Raw genomic sequence first — 20586 nt, 5'->3', positions numbered from 1 at the left:
CCGAAATGTCCAATGCCATAGCTCTAATGAGCACATATTCACGCACACAGTATAGGCTATAGAAAGCGATGATCCCGTTATAACCAAAAGGCTATCTGTGGTAGACAGAACAAAAGGCTGTTTGAACCGGTAGACCACAACACTTCACATGAATGCATCAATACCCATTACCCAAACAAAAGTTTCTTCTGACAGCATTACCATGCTTGGTCATGGTCTATTCATGCAATCAGTGGATAGACTTACTGGCAAATTATTAAATAATTGGCAGGGATACATGCACAAAATCACTTTAAATGGAAAGAGGAGGCAGTAGCAGTCTTTGGCCACAAGGTGGGTTACTTGTATATTATATGGAGCCCGTCGTTGAACATCTACTGTAATATCCTGTTTTGATCAATCGTAGTCATTCATATCATAATGATAAATCAATGCATACATGTATAATGTATATTCACCACTTCAACAGTTTCACCTCACCTCCATTCTTAAAATGTCTTCAGTCTAGTCTTCCTATGCTATTACAAAGTATTTCCATCACTTCGTTTTGGCAAAAAATCTGTCCCCTGTTCCTTTAAGACGGTCTCCAAAGTTTCGCGTATGACGTCGACTTTGGCATATCCATAACGCGAGGCGATCCAGTGGCGGAGATAGGAATCTGAACGGCGGGAGAGACAGGTGAATTTAAAACTGGACGAAAGCGCTTCAGTGTCAGGTAGGAGATACATCAATTACAGGTAAGACATTTTAAAAAGAGATTATGAAAACTGCTGTTGTCTTCCTTGAGTTAAATATATTTTTAATAGGAATGTGAAATGGGAATAAGAAGATAAGCCTACTGTACATAAGAACGGAATCGTTCACATTAAAATAGGTGCATTTAGCTATAATTCTAAAAGTCTTATGATAATGAGAGTTTTATATTGTTTTAAGCATGAACCATTAAGCTTTAATTTATCCTCAAAAACCCATGTAAGTGTGCTGTAAGAAATAGGACTTAACTTTGTCAAATACATGAACTACTTCAATGGCAAGGTGTCTTTTCTGTTGAAAATAAAATTATATTCTGGAGAATTGTGTGGCTACATTGCTGTAGAAGGTTAGAACTGTGTCTTTCACAGTTTTCTATTTGCATCATCTTGACAGGAAATGCATGTTCAGTGATCGTCATATTTTTTCTTCTTCATTTGAATGAACTGCTAGGGTTGAGCAATGGACCATGCACAAACAATTTACCACACATTTATTTAGTCGTTTTCATGGTTATTTTCATTAACATTTTTGAATTTATATACATATTGCATTGAGTATGCCCTACTTAATGGCTTATTGCATGAAAAGTCACTAATTCCATGGAAATATGCTGATTGGCACACTGCCTCTTTTGTGTTTTATTTCCACAGAGAATCATTGAAGATGAACACAGAGGAAAAACAAGAGCTCACGTCATCACAAGATGAAACGATGGGTATGACAGCTTTTTTTCAACGTAGAACTTTCACTATAACTTATATTCCATACCGTAGGCTAATAATCTTTATTGTTGCAAAAAGGATGTTGTGCACAGTGCAATGGTCATAAATTGACTTACAAAAAAACGTATACGGTTTGAGACGTATGTAAGGCGCCGTATTAAAGACTAAGATGGTGATGGTCTCTTCACAGACGTTAGCAGCGCTGTGACAGATGAGAGGCCACAGGCAGAGGAGGAGGAGAGAGAAAAAGAGGCAGAGGAGAGACAGGGAGAGGAAGAGGAGGCCCCAGAGAAGACCACAGAGAGTGGAATGGAGTGCTCAGAACCCACAGGAAACGAGGGAATGACAGGTACGAAACACATGTTGATGAGAACATTGCCCCAAAACCATGCTGTATGGACTAGTTTACCCACTTGCGTTCAATACTCAACTGACCTATGGGATGATATGCACAAGCCATTGGGCTTAACAGAGGCTGTGAACAAAGGGGGTCAGATGCCCAAGACCACCAAAGTGTTAACCAGTCATTGACTCCATTGTACAAACTGAGTTAGAGGAGTTGCTGGTAACACTTTATTTTAAGCGTCTGTAATAAACAATTTACAAGGCATTTATTAATCATTACTTAAACATTTATAAACCATTTATGAATCATTTGTAATCATAAGTATACATACGTTTTATTTTCAGTCCCTAATCTAAAGTGAGCGCAATTTATACTTTATGTGTACTTTATAAATGTTTTGAGTGACCAGTGTAATATCTCACAAAAAGATGGGCATGCCATTGGAAGACATTGCTGCAGTACATAGCAATAGAATATGCACACAACACAGGATGTTTAAGGAAATATATACACATGTGTGAATAACTGACTTACTAACATTTACAGATGTGGGAGTAATGATAAATAAAATGGTGAATAAACTGTTTTTAAATGCCTTATAAATGATTTATTGTGGACCCTTAAATAAAGTGTTACCGATGTGGTGTAAGTCTACTGGAGGCCATGCTCTTCCTTATTTTAGTATTTTGCCACAGCTACACAGTCGGGGTGTAACCCTGTAGCTCTGAATTTCTACTGAAGCGCGCCCTGCGGTTCACTGCCCTCAGGCCCTGGACTCTAAATGGGGCCTCTCTCTGTGCAAAGTTTCCATCGCACCTCTGAGCCCTTTGCATGACAAGGAAGAGCATCAGCCACCGCTGAGACCAGAATGTGGTTTCTGGATGGAATATAACTTGAGTCTCGACAGGGGTTGGTTGACTGTCAGCAGGGACAGACATTGCAGGCCAGAGCCCAGGACTTGACGTGTACACAGTTGCAGTTGTAGGATATATAGACTGTAGGACTTAGAGGATAGCCTATACACTGCAGGGCTTGAGATTTACTTGTATGGTATGAGGTGCACACTTGCAGGGTTTGGGTCTTAAACTTGCAATGCTTGGGGTGTAGGCCTACTCTTGCAGGGCTTATTGGTGTGGGGCTGGGCGATATGGCCCAAATATAATTTCACTATATTTTTCTCATTTTTGATGGTATGGCGACATTTGACAGTATTTTATGTTTCTGAATAATACAAGTTCCAAATATGTTTTAGGAGTAGTACATGACCCTAGAACGGCAACAAATTCTAACCCTTTTTTATTCGCGATCAAACTAGGACAAAACTGACAGTGAATTAGTCCAATTGTTGAACTTTTAAGTTATTTAGCACTGTATAAAAATATCTTTAAAAATGGTATTGTAAAAATCCATACCGGTATGTAGGTATTCAAAAAATATCACCCAACCCTATATTGGTGTACATTTGCTGGGTTTGAGTTATGCACTTTTAGGACTTGGGTTGCACACTTGCGTGGTTTGGGGTATACACTTCTGACTTGAAAAGCAATGCTACACTTAAGGGGAGGGCTATGTTCTCAATCTATATGATCAGAAGAAGATAAAGCATGGCTGTTGTTTTCTTTTCTTCAACGTTGACTGAGAGGTTTCTCTATGCCGCTTTGTCCTGCCCTGGTTCTGGTTTCTGAGCATTGAAAGGAAATGCCTTGCTGTTATCTACGAAAAACATCTCCTAAATCTCTCTGACAGTCTGCCTTGTCCTAAATTCGCCTAACCAAACTAGGAGACGTGCTAGTGTCAATATTATAAAATATTCTAACTGTAAATACAAATGTAGAAGTGGAGATGTGGCGTTTATCACAAAGCCTTGTAGAGGTTTCTGTCTGATGATTGGCCCCGTGGCTAACCCAGCTAGCATATTTGGTGCTTTGGAAGTTGTGGGAATGTACAGTACCAGTCAAAAGATTGGACACACCTACTCATTCAAGGGTTTTTCTTTATTTTACTATTTTCTACATTGTAGAATAATAGTGAAGACATCAAAACTATGAAATAACACATATGGAATCATGTAGTAACCAAAAAAGTGTTAAACAAATTCTTCAAAGTAGCCACCCTTTGCCTTGATGACAGCTTTGCACAGTCTTGGCATTCTCTCAACCAGCTTCATGAGCTAGTTACCTGCAATGCATTTCATTTAACAGCGGTGCCTTGTTAAAAGTTAATTTGTTGAATTTCTTTCCTTCTTAATACATTTGAGCAAATCAGTTGTGTTGTGACAAGGTAGGGGTGGTAAAAGACCAAGTCCATATTATGGCAAGAACAGCTCAAATAAGCAAACAGTCCATCATTAATTTAAGACACGAAGGTCAGTCAATGCGGAACATTTCAAGAACTTTGAAAGTTTCTTCAAGTGCAGTCACAAAAAACATCAAGTGCTATGATGAAACTGTCTCTTATGAGGATCGCCACAGGAAAGGAAGACCCAGATTTACCTCTGCTGCAGAGGATACGTTCATTAGAGTTAACAGCAGGCCCAAAATGATTTTCACAGAGTTCAAGTAACAGACACATCTCAACATCAACTGTTCAGAAGAGACTGAGTAATTCAGGCCTTAATGGTCGAATTGCTGCAAAGAAACCACTACTAAAGGATACCAATAAGAAGAAGAGACTTGCTTGGGCCAAGAAACAAGAACAATGGACGTCAGACCGGTGGGAGTCTGTCCTTTAGTCTGATGAGTCCAAATTTGAGATTTTTGGTTCCAACCGCTGTGCCTTTGTGAGACGCAGAGTAGATGAATGGATGATGTGTGGTTCCCACCGTGAAGCATGGAGGAGGTGGTGTGATGGTGACACTGTCAGTGATTTATTTATAATTTAAGGCATGCTTAACCAACATGGCTACCACAGCATTTTGCAGCAATACGCCATCCCATCTTGTTTGCGCTTAGTGGGACTATCATTTGTTTTTCAATAGGACAATGACCCAAAACACACCTCCAGGCTGTGTAAGGTCTATTTGACCAAGAAGGAGAATGATGGAGTGCTGCATCAGATAACCTGGCCTGCACAATCCAATTGAGATGGTTTGGGATGAGTTGGACCGCAGAGTGAAGGAAAAGCAGCCAACAAGTGCTCAGCATATGTGGGAACTCCTTCAAGACTGTTGGATAAGCATTCCAGGTGAAGCTGGTTGAGAGAATGCCAAGAGTGTGCAAAGTTGTCATGGCTAATTTGAAGAATAAAAAATATAAAATATATTTTGATTTGTTTAAAACTTTTTGGGTCGCTACATGATTCTAAATGTGTTATTTCATAGTTTTGATGTCTCAGTATTATTCTACAGCGTAGAAAATAGTAAAAAATTAAGAAAAACCCTTGAATGAGTAGATGTGTCCAAACCTTTGACTGGTACTGTTTATTTTCGGTTTCACATTGGTTGTGGGAACGAAGCCATATGTTTCCTGACTGGTAAAACTGAAAGTTTTTTAAACGTTATGAGAATGTTTTATTTTTAAGTTGCAGGAAGATCATGAGAAAGTTTTACTCTGGTTCCTTGAAAGTTTTATGCAAGCTCTGAGAACGGAAATGATAGGTTATTTGGAGGTTTTTTAATAACTTCCTTAAACCTTTCACTGAATGTTTCAATAACACTGCTATCTTATTGTGGGTTAACTTTTTTGAAATCCAAGCACAGATAAGACACATGAGAATCCATTTCCTTAAGCAGTACTTATGCAAACACCTTTATTTTTTATTGTGACACACCATCAGTGACATTTGAACCAATAACCTTCTGTTCTCTAACCATGGAATTAGTCCACTGCGCCACCAGGATGCAGCTAACATGCCATGCAAGCACTCATTAAGATCAGGTTTGGCCAATTAGTGGGCATGGCCAACACACCTGAACACCATTAACAAGATAGAGGATAGAGAGAGTTTTGTTGATGCTGAGGACGGAATGTAAATGTAAATCTCTGAACGTTACGAAAGTGTTCTTATGTTTTTTATGGAAAGTTTTCGGAATGTATGTTTTTAAATTACATTCTTAGAACCTTCTCTGAACGTTACAACATTTCGGTTCTCGGAACAATTTGAGAACATGTCTTTTAAATAGAACCATGAGGAAACTTGTAGGAAACGTAATTGCTGAAGTACTGAAATTCCCACAGAAGAACATTGTTTCTTAATGTTCTTGGAACATTTTGAGAACATTACTATATATGGAACCATGAGGAAACCTGTAGGAAACGTTATATTGAAGTAATGAAATTCCTGAAGGGGAAAGTTGTTTCTTAAGTTTCTTAACAATCTCTCAACAATTTGAGAACATTCCCAATGTCAAACCATTTGGAGAACGTTCCTAGAACATTAGTAACATTGAAATACAATGTAACCATGTTTGAACTTTTAGAAAACATTCTGTTAAGGTAATGAAATGCCAAGAAAATAATGGTTTTTTTTTTGTCAAGTTCCTTAAATGTGCTGAGAATGTTCCAAAGCCAAGCAACTATCCTGCACCGTTCCCAGAAAGTTGTGGGAAGGTTGAATGTAAAATAACCATAGGACAACCACGCTCTCACCAATCTCTATGAATCATCTGCTTCTCAGAACGCTGTGTTAGCTGGGAAGCTTTTTTATGTCCTTATTTGCAGAAAACTGCGTGTAGAATCATTAGATAGGTTTTACAACATAGACCGGCATTTTTCTCTTCGCACACTGGCAGTGGACAACTTTTGGGGCTTAAAGTGACAATCAGCAGTAGAAACAATAACATAGCCCTCTCCTCACCCTGGTTCGGTAAAAAGCCGAGGGTTGGGACTGGAGAAATGTAATCACCCTATCACAAATTCATAGGCAGAGCTATGGATGCAAGGATTGACCATCCATGATATCAAAATTATAGTCTTAATCACGTTTTGAGGCTATATAGGGTTTGTTTACATGTTCTTTGTTTACAAAGATTGGAGTAAAACAAGCATGTATTTTGGGTTCTGGTGGGCTACGACAGTTGAATTAAGCTCATGATGCATTTATAAGTTATATTCTTCAAGAATCTATGGGTACATATCATTAATTTATAAGTCCAAAAAAATGGATGGAGCAACTGTTAATTGCCCCTTTGAAGTCAGTCAGCTGAAATAAGACTAGTCAAAAAGCCAAAAAGATGTATTTTTTTAATGTTGTTTTACCACCATAGACCAGACATAACGAGTATCATGCAATTAGCTCTAGGTGCTCATGAAGTCAAATAACCAAGGAGGGAAATCTATTTAACCCTCTCTTTCTCTCCCCTCCTTCCTAGATGGGGTTCCCGTGAAAACTGAGAGGGAAGAGTATGACGACAATGACGATCAGTACCCCAAGAGTGAAGAAGAAGGTGAACGAGACAATTACCTTTATGAAGAAGAGGAAGAAGAGGAGAAGGAAAGGGAGGAGGAAGACGAAGGAGAAGAAGAGGGGGAAGGGGAGGAAGAGGGAGAAACCCTTAACGAACCACAGGACCTGTCTCTGGCAGATTATGCACAGTATGAGAGCACAGGCCCGCAGGACGCCCACGCCGACTCCTCGATGTACGCAGCAGAACCCCGCAGCCAGGCAGCAGGCAAGCTCAACTGTGACATCTGTGGCCTGTCCTGCGTCAGCATCAATGTGCTGCTCGTGCACAAGCGAAGCCACACCGGTGAGCAGAGTAACACAGCCAAACCAACCCTGACCTAAAATAATGGTGTTTTTGATCAACTTAGTAGATCAAGGTGTTTGATTAAAAGATTTGTGTTTCAATATGTACAGTGACTCATGCGTTACACTTTGAATGGACACATTTGCCTATACATGCGCTCTACATTACTTGCCCTAGTACTAATAAAATGCCATTTCAACATCTGCTATAACACAGTAATTACACTTCACCCAACGGTCTGCTTTATTAGACGTGTGGAACAAACCAAGTGTTACTCCTATTCAGTCACAGTACTACGGAGTAATACTTACTAGTTAACGTACCACAGTATCTCAACTATGTGCTACATAACTACTGTATCAGTAAGTCTTGGCAGTGTTGACAGAGTTTCTCCATGACATGGGATCCCTCTGTTTCGCCCTACACCCAGGTGAACGTCCGTTCCACTGCAGCCAGTGTGGTGCCTCCTTCACCCAGAAGGGAAACCTGCTTCGCCACATCAAACTGCACTCCGGGGAGAAGCCCTTCAAGTGCCCTATGTGCAGCTATGCCTGCCGCAGACGAGACGCCCTCAGCGGACACCTGCGCACTCACTCAAGTACCTATCCACCATCTGTGTGCCACCTGCGTTTACATATGTATGACCACACATGCATATCATAATAACACAAACTCAGGTATTTTCCACCTGTTTGCACTTACTTACACACGTGCACAAAATATATGCGTACACATGCAAACACACACACACACACGTAAGTACCTATAACCTGTCTGCACACAGTTATTTAGATATACCACTTCACGTTGGGGCTGTCAGTGACATTCATTTAAAGGAGGTTCTTGAGGCCTCCCGAGTGGTGCATACCCGGGTTCATTTCCCGGGCTGTGCCACAACTGGGCCGTGGCCGAGAGTCCCATAGGACGGCGCACAATTGGCCCAGTGTCGTCCGGGTTAGGGGATGGTTTGGCCGGTGGGGCTTTACTTGGCCCCACCGGGCCGGGTGCCTGCAGGTTGACCCCGGTCATCAGGTGAACAGTGTTTCCTCCGACACACTGGTGCGGCTGGCTTCCGGGTTAAGCTGGCGGGTGGTCAGGAGTGCGGTTTGGTGGGTCATGTTTCGGAGGACGCGTGCCTCAACCTTCGCCTCCCGAGCCCGTTGGGGAGTTTCAGCAATGAGACGAGATCGAAATTGCTGAGAAAAAGGGAGTAAAATACAGCAAAAAATAAAGGGAGGTTCTTGCAGAGATCGTAGTTGCCCCATTATTTAACAACAGCCTCAGTAAGCAAAGTGTATGATGGTTTGAAGTGGGAGTTTGTAGTTTTAACTGAAACTCTTTTCTCACAGTAGAGAAGCCCTACAAGTGCAACCACTGCGGTCGCAGTTACAAGCAGCGCAGCTCCCTTGAAGAGCACAGAGAGAGGTGCCATGTGTACATCCAGAACAAAGGCAACGCTGAGAGAGGTGAGAGGCCCTGGAACACTCCTACCTACCCTCTGTTACACACACACACTTCAGACACACACATACACACTTACACAAACGCACTTTAGACATACACACATGCACACTTTACTCGTGCAATCACACACACACACACACACACACACACACACACACACACACACACACACACACACACACACACACACACACACATTCGCAGGCACTCACACGCAGATGTGTGCACATTCTGTTATCTACTCACACATTTGTGCACACACACATACACATTTGCTGGCTGCAGAGTTGTGTAGCTTTATTCCATTTAGTTCATGGTCGTAAGTTGCCCCACCATTACAGCTAAATAGGTCGTGGCTGTTGTGGTGGGAGACGTTGTGTTGTAAGGACACCAGAGGGGAAGTCAGTCAGAAAAGATGTAGGACAAACGTCTCGGTGTTGTGTTCTGACTGCACACCCCCTCCCCCCAGAAGTCTGTTTGCCTGCCATGGTGGACAGTCAGGACGGTTGCGACACAAACAATACTCTGTCGTTTTGTGGTTGGTTGAATGTCGTAAGTACGACAGATAGATAGCGTGTGGTGAGGAAGCACATCCTCGACCTGCGGTCTTCTTCCTGCAGGCCTCACTAGTCGATGAGGCAAAACACCAGGAAGTGAGGTCACAGGCTTTGTTATCTTGGCTGCGATCAATTTTTTATTGGTTCCTCTGAGGGTGAGTTTCATTTTAATGTAATTTTGTTTGTTAGTTCTGTAAAAGAAAAAGATCATTTCACAACCTCAAATGCTCGAGGCGGTGGACAGTTGCAGCACAGCGGACATAAAGCACACACTTTGTCCTTACTGTACCTCTGTACTGCTAAGAGACCTCTCTCTCTCTCTCTCTCTCTCTCTCTCTCTCTCTCTCTCTCTCTCTCTCTCTCTCTCTCTCTCTCTCTCTCTCTCTCTCTCTCTCTCTCTCTCTCTCTCTCTCTGTGTGTGTGTGTGTCTCTCAGCCGGTGAGGACACCCAAGTGTCCAGGACTACTCACATGGGCACGGAGCGCGCTCTGCTACTGGACAGGTTGGCGAGCAACGTGGCCAAACGTAAGAGCTCTATGCCACAGAAGTTCACTGGTAAGACCATTCTGACTCATTCCCCACTTACAGTTCAACTGCCTTGCAGGCTGTCACCTTGGTAGGGTTAACTAGGCATGGGCGAGTGTGTAGGCGGTAAAAACTGCAGATGTTTTTTTTTTTTTTTTTTGTAGATATAGTCATTCAAACAAAATCAGTCTAGTCCTTTGTGACTAGACTGATGGTTGCTTATTCTTTTGAGAAATTGCTAATTTGGTAATTCAATAGCAAGTTGATTAATTGTATGTCTGTGTAATGGCTCTCTGATTACTGGCTTCATTGCTGCACCTGTCAGGTTTTTACTGTTATCTGACCCCTTGCTACTTGCTGCTGCTGCTGCTGTTATTGTATTGGTGTTTACTGTCAGTTGCATTTAATTAAAACAAATGTACGTTTTAATGATTTTTTAAAAAGTGTATCATACTGTTTTCTGTCTAAGCTACATGTCTGTCTGTCTGTCTTTTTCGCTCTCTGTCTGTCTGTCTGTCTGTCTGTCTCTCTATCTATGCAGTTCTACTGTCCCCCCTTGCTTTGCTTGCCAAGCAGGAATTCTGGGCAGAACGCCAGCCTCATCTGCTGCACCGCGCCATAGAGTGGTAGACCACTGCCCTAATTTCCCTGCCTGATGTATATGTTAGGTGGGTATGGTTAACCACGCATAGGAATAGAATGCCAATAACATGAAGCAATCGTGGGAGATATGCATTTTGCACACTGGAACACTCACACACAAACTGACAAGTATAAACATCTAAGTTGTAGTGCTTCATTGAAACTTCTACACTACTACTACTGCTGAGTGTTTGAAAACCGTCAGTTTCAGTAAATGACTGATTTGTCATCACGTTGACTTCCCAAACCTTAAGGCGTTGTACCCATTTCCAATACCCAGGTCACACTTTCTTGTCAAGCGTCTCCGCTTATCATGAAGTGTTTAGTTTCAGAATTCGAGTCGCTGCAAAGAAACAGCAAGGCATCTGGCCTAAAGAGATCCTACTCTCACCCATCACCCTGACAAATGAACTGAAATCTTGCAATATAACGACCACAGGAGGAAAAGAGAGGTGGTGTGTTCGACCACAGGGTTGAAAAACAGGCGAGAGCGCGAAACGTGAGCAGATGCCTCCGTCTCCTCTTGTGGTGGAACAGCAGCTGCAGCCGTGGAGACTCAGAGGCCTCTTCGTTTCCTCCTCGTCTCTGTGACTGAGTCCTAAATGGCACCCTATTTTCCTATAGTTCACCAAATGGCACCCTATTCCATTGTGCATTCTATAGAGAACAGGGTGACGTTTGGGACACAGATCTCTGTCCTGTCACACCCTCTTGGTGTTCGCTCTGTGGTAGGAAGCCCGTTTATCTACAGGGTCAGCGGCTGCCTGCTAGTTCTCCATTGCGCGAGCTATCAAGATTTCAATTGTACAGAATGTGCTTTTTATCTTCAAGTGTGACCAAGCTTGCTCTTTTGCTTCGGAAGCTCCTTATGGTTAGTGGAGGTGGCTATCTTGTGGCTCCCTCTGCACTGCACGTCTCTGGCTCTTTTCTGAGAGTGAAATTGTTACTGATGAGCCATTTCTATAGAGATGTATGTGTATGTATATGGCCATATGTATATATAGAGAGAGAGTTACAGTTGATGTATTTTTGGCTCTGGGTTAGTGGCCCCACCTGCACAGTGCTGAGTGAGTGTTGAGGTGTCTCTCCCTGTGTGGGTGATCCAGGGGACAACGGCGTGTGTCTGGACCTGAGCTTCAACAGGGAGCTGATCCACCGTTCTGACGTCATGGACCCTCCCCTCACCTCCCCAGGATCCGAGAACCACCACAACCACCTGCCCCTCTACACAGGCCAGGACCCTGACTCTGCCTCCCCCCACAGGGCCTACCCCATCCCCCTGAGCCGCGCTGACATGAGCCCCCTGGCCCTCACCAATGGTCACAAGCTGGAGCAGCAGCAGAGCACTGGTCTCGCCTACCTGCCCCGGCCCAGCCAGGGTCACCCTAGCATGGACTCACTCCACGCCGATCGGGCCCAGCTCTCCCAGCCTCTCATCTACAGCCTGGGGCACCTGTTGGGGCCCAGTCCCCACAACAGCCTCCCACACCCCCATACCCAGGCCCACTCGCTCCCCATGCCCCCCCTAGAGGCTCTGAGGGTGGTAAGGAGTGAGGGGGAGGTAGGGGTTGGGGTAGGTACAGGAGCGGGGGCGGTGTACCCCTGCGGTCACTGCAGGGTGTGGTTTCTGGACTACGTCATGTTCACCATCCACATGGGCTGCCACGGCTTCCGTGACCCACTGGAGTGCAATGTATGTGGCCACCGCAGCCGGGACCGCTACGAGTTCTCCTCACACATTGCGCGTGGCGAGCACCGCCTGGAGTTGAAGTAGTATAGACACATTTGCACATGAACACACACACACACACATACATGTAGTCAGACTCCTAAACGGAATAATGCATACACATTTATACACTTACACACATGAATTGTGTACATACATTACATACACACAAAAATAATCTCAGGGACTTTCCTTTTTGTTTTTAATTAGCACCAGTATTACCACACACACACACACACACACACACACACACACACACACACACACACACACACACACACAAAGAAATGTAGCATTTCAGTAAAGTAGCATTTAAAATGTTTTATAGAGGTTAATCATGCTTTGACTCAAGTGTCAACATTTATTTATGACAAATAACAAAGTGGCAAAAGTATAAGAAATCAATAGTTATTTTTCCATCTAAAATGATGTTTTATGTTTTATGTGGGACTACATTTTATTCTACTTCACTAAGCCATGGAATAACTTTTCTAAAAAATGTATGTATTTTTCATTTTATTTTTGATGACTATTCAACAAAAGTGTCAATAGTGTCAATCGAAGTGGTAATAGGCAGTCAATATTTGGCATTACCTTTGCCGTGCCTGCTGCTTTTAGGATGTGATATACTACACTATGTCCAAATGTCCTCTGTATGTACAGCAGTATTAGTAGGACATAGTACTGAGTACATTTTACGTTCACTGTAAGTTGACTGACAAACTCTGCTGTACATTTTGTTTTCCTGTAAACTGTACTGAGGTTCAAAAATAAAACAAGATAATTAAAGCTCATCTGGTCATGTGTGGACTTGTACCTTGTGAAAGAAATAGCAAGAGCCACTACAGAAAAAGACCGTCTTCTTAATACAGTCTATGTGCTAATAATAAAAAAAAATCCTTATGATTCATGTGTCTCGTTTTAGGCTGTAGTTTGAGAAGTTCACAGCTTCAAAGAAAGACATCACTTCACAGTACACTCCCCTCTTCACAACTCCTCAAAGTGAAACTGTTGCTCTGTCCTGGATTTCAACTTACGGTATTTATCTAGCGCTCCCAGAAGTCAAGGAGATGTTCTTTCTATGAACACGTGCTGTGAGACTGCTCTGTAGACATGTTCTGTGGCTCTGCTGAAGCATGTCTGTCCATAGAGGGGACATTACTGCACAAGTAGACAGTCACTAATAAAGAGCATGTAGGATTGATAGTAGGAATTACAATTTATTTCCGCTTGATTATTTTTCATTAATACCAAGGTTTAGGCTGTATTTTATGGGGAACTGTGCTTGCATATAAAAGTTGGCTAAAGATATGGCCGGTGGGAGCAAAATGTAAAAACACGCTTGATTTGATTTGGAAGAAAGTTCCAATCACATTATGGGACTTTGAGATCCATTGTCCAATCCGGAGGCTGGGGCGATTCACTGATAGATTTCATTCTGCTTTTGTTTTTACTAGAAGACGCCCTCTGGTGGCTAAAGCAGGTCACTATTGTGGTTCGTCACCCAGTCAATAGTCTTGTTCTCCTGCTACAGTATACGTCTTCAGTTCCACTTAATATGAAACTAGAAGTCTGGCACACAGTAAGCAATTCCTAAAGTGCATAAGGTCCCTTAAGAGAGAACTTGCATACCCCAATCCAGATAAGAAATCCTCAAACAAATCGAAACTGCTTCTGTCCACCTTCACCTGGGTATCAGTCAGTCACACCAGTAACCTTAGGGCCAACTCACATACCTCATAACAACAGGTGTAGACTAACAGCGAAATACTTACTTACAGGCTTTCCCAACAACGCAGAGAGAAAAAAATTGAAATAATTGAAAAATAATAGCACAGGGAATAAATACACAATAAGTAATGATAACTTGGCTATTTACACGGGGGTACCAGTACCGAGTCATTGTGCAGGGGTATGAACCAGGTCATTGAGGTAGATATGTATATATAGCTAGTCTTATCACTAACAGTAAGCAGGCAATAAGTTGACGAGCCAGCCACATGTCAGACAGACCAGGGACACAGTCAGTCACGAAAAGTCGCTCAAGCCGGCGTCAGACCACCAGAAAGGTGTGATTCTCATCTCATCCAGCTGCTGACATCTTTTTATCTGTCCTTTCCATCAGCACTCACTTCCCCTTTCTCTCTCTCTCTCTTTCTCTCTCTCTCTTTCTCTCTCTCTCTTTCTCTCTCTCTCTCTTTCTCTCTCTCTCAGTGAGGGGTTGAGTGAAGAGACTTGATACTTATAAAGCAGGCTGGGCTCTCAATGAATATGCCCAGATATGCTTATCAGGTTCTTTGATGTAAAGATGACAGGTTTGTATGTCTCGGCATTAAAAACAATGATGCTAAATAGATATTTGTCAACGTTGAGAGTAAACTGTAATAGAAACAACAGAACTGACTCCTAGGTTGAAAGGAGAGTATAGAAGGGTAGAGAGGTGGTGTGGGTGTCAATGGTAGAAAAGCATACATCCAGTCATTGTTACTTCCCTCGTTTGATCACCCAGTCCTTTGTCTAACTTTCTCTATATGCCCGAGTGTCCCTGTAAAGTTCCGTCTCCCTCTCTTCTACAAATTTAAAACAAGTTACCCAGCAGCAATTTACTTACACAGACAGCAGTGGAGGCTGCTGAGAGGAGAACTGCTCATAATATTGCCCGGGAAACAGGGCAAATGTGTTTGATGTATTTGATACCATTCCACTGATTCCACTCCAACCATTACCACAAGCCACTTCTCCCCAATTAAGGTGCCAACAGCCTCCCGTGAGAGACAGAAGTAATAAATTGACCATGGAGAACATACGATGCACAATGGAATAGGGCTCACAGTGACATCTACTGACTGAATCAAGGTCTAACTTATTTGCGTCCCAAGAAATTGCTTTGATTGATAATTACACAAATTGGGAGAATTGACACTACTGGTGCCTCATGGGCAACAGAAAATGCTGACGGGAAAAGTTCCAGTGGTATGTGGTTTCTGACAACTATTATACACTGCTCCAAAAAATAAAGGGAACACTTAAACAACACAATGTAACTCCAAGTCAATCACACTTCTGTGAAATCAAACTGTCCACTTAGGAAGCAACACTGATTGACAATAAATTTCACATGCTGTTGTGCAAATGGAATAGACAACAGGTAGAAATTATAGGCAATTAGCAAGACACCCCCAATAAAGGAGTGGTTCTGCAGGTGGGGACCACAGACCACTTCTCAGTTCCTATGCTTCCTGGCTGATGTTTTGGTCACTTTTGAATGCTGGCGGTGCTTTCACTCTAGTGGTAGCATGAGACGGAGTCTACAACCCACACAAGTGGCTCAGGTAGTGCAGCTCATCCAGGATGGCACATCAATGCCAGCTGTGGCAAGAAGGTTTGCTGTGTCTGTCAGCGTAGTGTCCAGAGCATGGAGGCGCTACCAGGAGACAGGCCAGTACATCAGGAGACGTGGAGGAGGCCGTAGGAGGGCAACAACCCAGCAGCAGGACCGCTACCTCCGCCTTTGTGCAAGGAGGAGCAGGAGAAGCACTGCCAGAGCCCTGCAAAATGACCTCCAGCAGGCCACAAATGTGCCTGTGTCTGCTCAAACGGTCAGAAACAGACTCCATGAGGGTGGTATGAGGGCCCGACGTCCACAGGTGGGGGTTGTGCTTACAGCCCAACACCGTGCAGGACGTTTGGCATTTGCCAGAGAACACCAAGATTGGCAAATTCGCCACTGGCGCCCTGTGCTCTTCACAGATGAAAGCAGGTTCACACTGAGCACATGTGACAGACGTGACAGAGTCTGGAGACGCCGTGGAGAACGTTCTGCTGCCTGCAACATCCTCCAGCATGACCGGTTTGGCGGTGGGTCAGTCATGGTGTGGGGTGGCATTTATTTGGGGGGCCGCACAGCCCTCCATGTGCTCGCCAGAGGTAGCCTGACTGCCATTAGGTACCGAGATGAGATCCTCAGACCCCTTGTGAGACCATATGCTGGTGCGGTTGGCCCTGGGTTCCTCCTAATGCAAGACAATGCTAGACCTCATGTGGCTGGAGTGTGTCAGCAGTTCCTGCAAGAGGAAGGCATTGATGCTATGGACTGGCCCGCCCGTTCCCCAGACCTGAATCCAATTGAGCACATCTGGGACATCATGTCTCGCTCTATCCACCAACGCCACGTTGCACCACAGACTGTCCAGGAGTTGGCGGATGCTTTAGTCCAGGTCTGGGAGGAGATCCCTCAGGAGACCACCCGCCACCTCATCAGGAGCATGCCCAGGCGTTGTAGGGAGGTCATACAGGCACGTGGAGGCCACACACACTACTGAGCCTCATTTTGACTTGTTTGAAGGACATTACATCAAAGTTGGATCAGCCTGTAGTGTGGTTTTCCACTTTCATTTTGAGTGTGACTCCAAATCCAGACCTCCATGGGTTGATAAATTGGATTTCCATTGATTATTTTTGTGTGATTTTGTTGTCAGCACATTCAGCACATTCAACTATGTAAAGAAAAAAGTATTTAATAAGATTATTTCATTCAGATCTAGGATGTGTTGTTTAAGTGTTCCCTTTATTTTTTTGAGCAGTATATATACAATACCAGTTAAAGGTTTGGACACACCTACTCATTCAAGGGTTTTTCTTGATTTTTACTATTTTCTACAATGTAGAATAATAGTGAAGACATCAAAAGTATGAAATAACACAAAAAAAGTATATTTTATATTTGATATTCTTCAAAGTAGGCCCCCTTTTCCTTGATGACAGCTTTGCACGCTCTTGGCATTCTCTCAACCAGCTTAATGAGGAATGCTTTTCCAACAATCTGGATGGAGTTCCAACAAATGCTGAGCACTGGTTGGCTGCATTTCCTCCACTCTGCTATCCAACTCATCACAACCAATTTCAATTGGATTGAAGTCAGGTGATTGTGGAGGCCGGGGGGGGGGGAGTCCCATAGGGCGGTGCACAATTGGCCCAGTGCGTTCGGGTTTAACCGGTGTAGACTGTCATTGTAAATAAGGATTTGTTCTTAACTGACTTGCCTCATTAAATAAAGATTGAATTTAAAAAATATATATAATAATCTGATGCAGCACTCCATCACTCTCCTTGGACAAATAGCCCTTACACAGCCTGGAGGTGTGTTTTGGGTTATTGTCCTGTTGAAAAACAAATGATAGTCCCACTCAGAGCAAACCAGATGGGGAGGCATATCACTGCAGAATGCTGTGGTAGCCATGCTGGTTAAGTGTGCCTTGAATTCTAAATAAATCACAGACTGTGTCACCAGTAAAGCACCCCCACACCATCACACCACCTCCTCCATGCTTCACAGTGGGAACCACACATGCGGAGATCATCCGTTCACCTACTCTGCGTCTCACAAAGACACGGCGGTTGGAACCAAAAATCTCAAATTTGGACTCACCAGACCAAAGGTCAGATTTCCACCGGTCTGATGTCCATTGCTCATGTTTCTTGGCCCAAGCAAGTCTCTTCTTCTTATTGGTGTCCTTTAGTAGTGGTCCCTTTGTGGCAATTCAACCATGAAGGCCTGATTCACGCAGTCTCCTCTGAACAGTTCATGTTGAGATGTGTCTGTTACTTGAACTCTGAAAAATGTATTTGGGCTGCAATTTGGGGTGCAGTTAACTCTAATGAACTTATCCTCTGCAGCAGAGGTAACTCTGGGTCTTCCTTTCCTGTGGCGGTCCTCATAAGAGCCAGTTTCATTATAGCGCTTGATGTTTTTTGCGACTGCACTTGAAAAAACTTTAAATGTTCTTGATATTTTCCAGATTTACTGACCTTAATGTCTTAAAGTAATGATGGGCTGTCATTTCTCTTTGCTTATTTAAGCTGTTCTTGCCATAGTATGTATGGACTTACCAAATTGGGTTATCTTCTGTAGACCCCCGCTGCCTTGTCACAACACAACTGATTGGCTCAAACACATTCATTTAATAAGGAAAGAAATTCCACAAATGAACTTTTAACAAGACACACCTGTTAATTGAAATGGATTCGGGGTGACTACCTCATGAAGCTGGTTGATAGAATGCCAAGAGTGTGCAAAGCTGTCATCAAGGCAAAGGGTGGTTACTTTGAAGAATCTCAAATGTAAAATATATTTTGATTTGTTTTACACTTTTTTGGTTACTACATGATTCTATATGCGTTATTTCATAGTTTTGGTGTCTTCACTATTATTTTACAATGTAGAAAATAGTCAAAAAAAAGAAAGACCCTGGAATGAGTAGGTGTTTCCAAACTTTTGACTGGTACTGTATGTATAAATTCAGTACACACAAATAATCAATACTGCTAGTCTATATGTGACATGGTTATGTCTTGTTGCAATTATGGGTGGGGCTTGGCAGTTAATTAGCACGTTTTTTTGCTTATTCCTGGGCAAGACCTAAACCATGTCACACATACATTCATCTAATCATTCAATTTCATAGAAAAGCAAACACAGAATGGTAATAACATTCTTATTTTTCTTTGCAATTAATCATCAACGCGTGTCAGCATCTCATGAAATGGCAGAGCGTGATCGGCCCTAAGTGGACAAGTACAAGGGCCGCATCACCGGTTCAGGCAAAAGTATGGAGTGGAGCCAGCTGTCCTCGGTGGTATCATCTCTACAGAGTCCAGGGGTGGGACAGGACTGGGCATTGCTCAGCTTGACAATGGAAATGCCCATGGGCTAATGCAGGTAATATAAACATTTGTGTGAGAATGAATGTGAGACTCTGGATCAGGGGTCAATGACATAATTACAATCATGATTGTATGCAGGTTGCAGGGACGTCATTTTTACACCCATTATTATAATCTGGTTGTTTATTTCGGAGAAAAACTGTGCAACTGCTTCCCAGGAGGTCATGTCTAATGTGGAATGACTTGTTTGATTAACATTCTACAATACAATATGAGTCTACAGAATCTACAATTATATCTATTAAATCTACAATTCTATTGGAGATCTCTATTAATTTTCTAGGTTGGCAAGCGCTGCCACAGTCCAAAGGGGGCATGGGACAGTCAGGAACATATCGACCAAGGCACACAGATGTTGGTTGGCTCCTGTTCAGATGTTGAGAAAAAATATCCTCACTGGACCAAGGAGCAGAAGCTGAAATGTATTGACTGACTCACTCCTGGATTGAGCTGATGAATCATACATGTTGTAGTGCTGTATGCAACTACTAACCTGGTGTGTTTATGTTTTTCAGGGGCGTTGGCAGCCTACAATATGGGGGCTGGCAGCATCTCCTCATACGAGCAGGTGGACGCTAAAACCACTGGAGGGGATTATGCCAATGATGTTGTTGCCAGAGCTCAATATTTCACAAAAGCGCGGCTATTAAAGTCTCACAGGCTGACTGACATTCCAAGGAAAGAGAATTACATCCTTTGTTTTTGAGTTCTGCTCTAAACTTCTGCTTCTGCTTGGATTACAATTACATTTTATGTTCATAAACAATAGTTGTAATCTGTAGGCTATTACAGACATTATTATATTGTATTGCATTTTGCACGTTTATGCATTCATCTCTAACATAGTTCACTTCACTTTCTGAGAAAGATCATGTAATAACTAATGTAAGGCTTTGCAGTCTAAGGTTTTACAACAACCCTTTACATTACACATCACACAAGTGCCTAATAAAACGCATTATTAGCCTACAATTGTATTTTCTTGACCTCTGATTAAGCAACCATCATTATGAGACTTTATAATGCCACTAGTATAACATACGTTACCTGATTCTGTTTTATGGACTATTATTATGATAATACTTTTTAATATGCCTACATATTGGATATAGTTGTTATATAGTCTCTAAAAAAAATCGGCAAAGTAGTTGACCTGGACTACATATTGTTGAATGATATTAACGGTTTCCCCAAACTATGTCTGAGTATTCAATTTAGGCTAGTAGGCCTAGACATTTCTGTTTTGTCTGATCCCTAAAGATGGCGCTATGCATTTAAAGTGCTTTTATCCACAGTTCAAAGAGAAGAGGCATGCTTTAGTCTACACTTGTCATTCTTGCTTTTCGACAGCAGGAGATTGGGCTGTTTTGTCATTATAATGTAGAAAGGGAGCATATATATTGTCATTGAGCATGGACAACTGAGGACACAACTTCCAG

The 20586-nt window shown here is 42.7% G+C and overlaps 1 protein-coding gene and 1 pseudogene across 2 annotated transcripts; both read left to right on the top strand.

Moving 5' to 3' along the window:
* The first annotated feature begins 262 nt into the window (after positions 1-262).
* Positions 263-13218, top strand: LOC106587881 (zinc finger protein Aiolos). 2 transcript variants are annotated; one of them, XM_014176545.2, is made up of 8 exons: positions 263-715; positions 1404-1468; positions 1666-1824; positions 7130-7507; positions 7938-8105; positions 8857-8973; positions 9964-10083; positions 11802-13218. In XM_014176545.2, exons 2-8 carry the CDS (start codon positions 1417-1419, stop codon positions 12467-12469), a joined length of 1662 nt encoding a protein of 553 aa, XP_014032020.1. In that variant the 5' UTR covers positions 263-715; positions 1404-1416; the 3' UTR covers positions 12470-13218. The 2 variants fall into 2 exon arrangements, with proteins under 2 accessions (XP_014032020.1, XP_014032014.1); XM_014176539.2 differs by having other exon boundaries at positions 334-737.
* A 5568-nt stretch (positions 13219-18786) lies between these two features.
* On the top strand, positions 18787-19853 carry LOC123737456 (lysozyme G-like; annotated as a pseudogene).
* Positions 19854-20586: the final 733 nt, after the last annotated feature.

The sequence above is a fragment of the Salmo salar genome, chromosome ssa02 (genome assembly GCF_905237065.1).
Source record: "Salmo salar chromosome ssa02, Ssal_v3.1, whole genome shotgun sequence".
In the NCBI taxonomy this organism is placed as follows: domain Eukaryota; kingdom Metazoa; phylum Chordata; class Actinopteri; order Salmoniformes; family Salmonidae; genus Salmo; species Salmo salar.
Note: the sequence above shows the minus strand (reverse complement) of the source record. Positions and strands in the feature narration are given on the sequence as shown.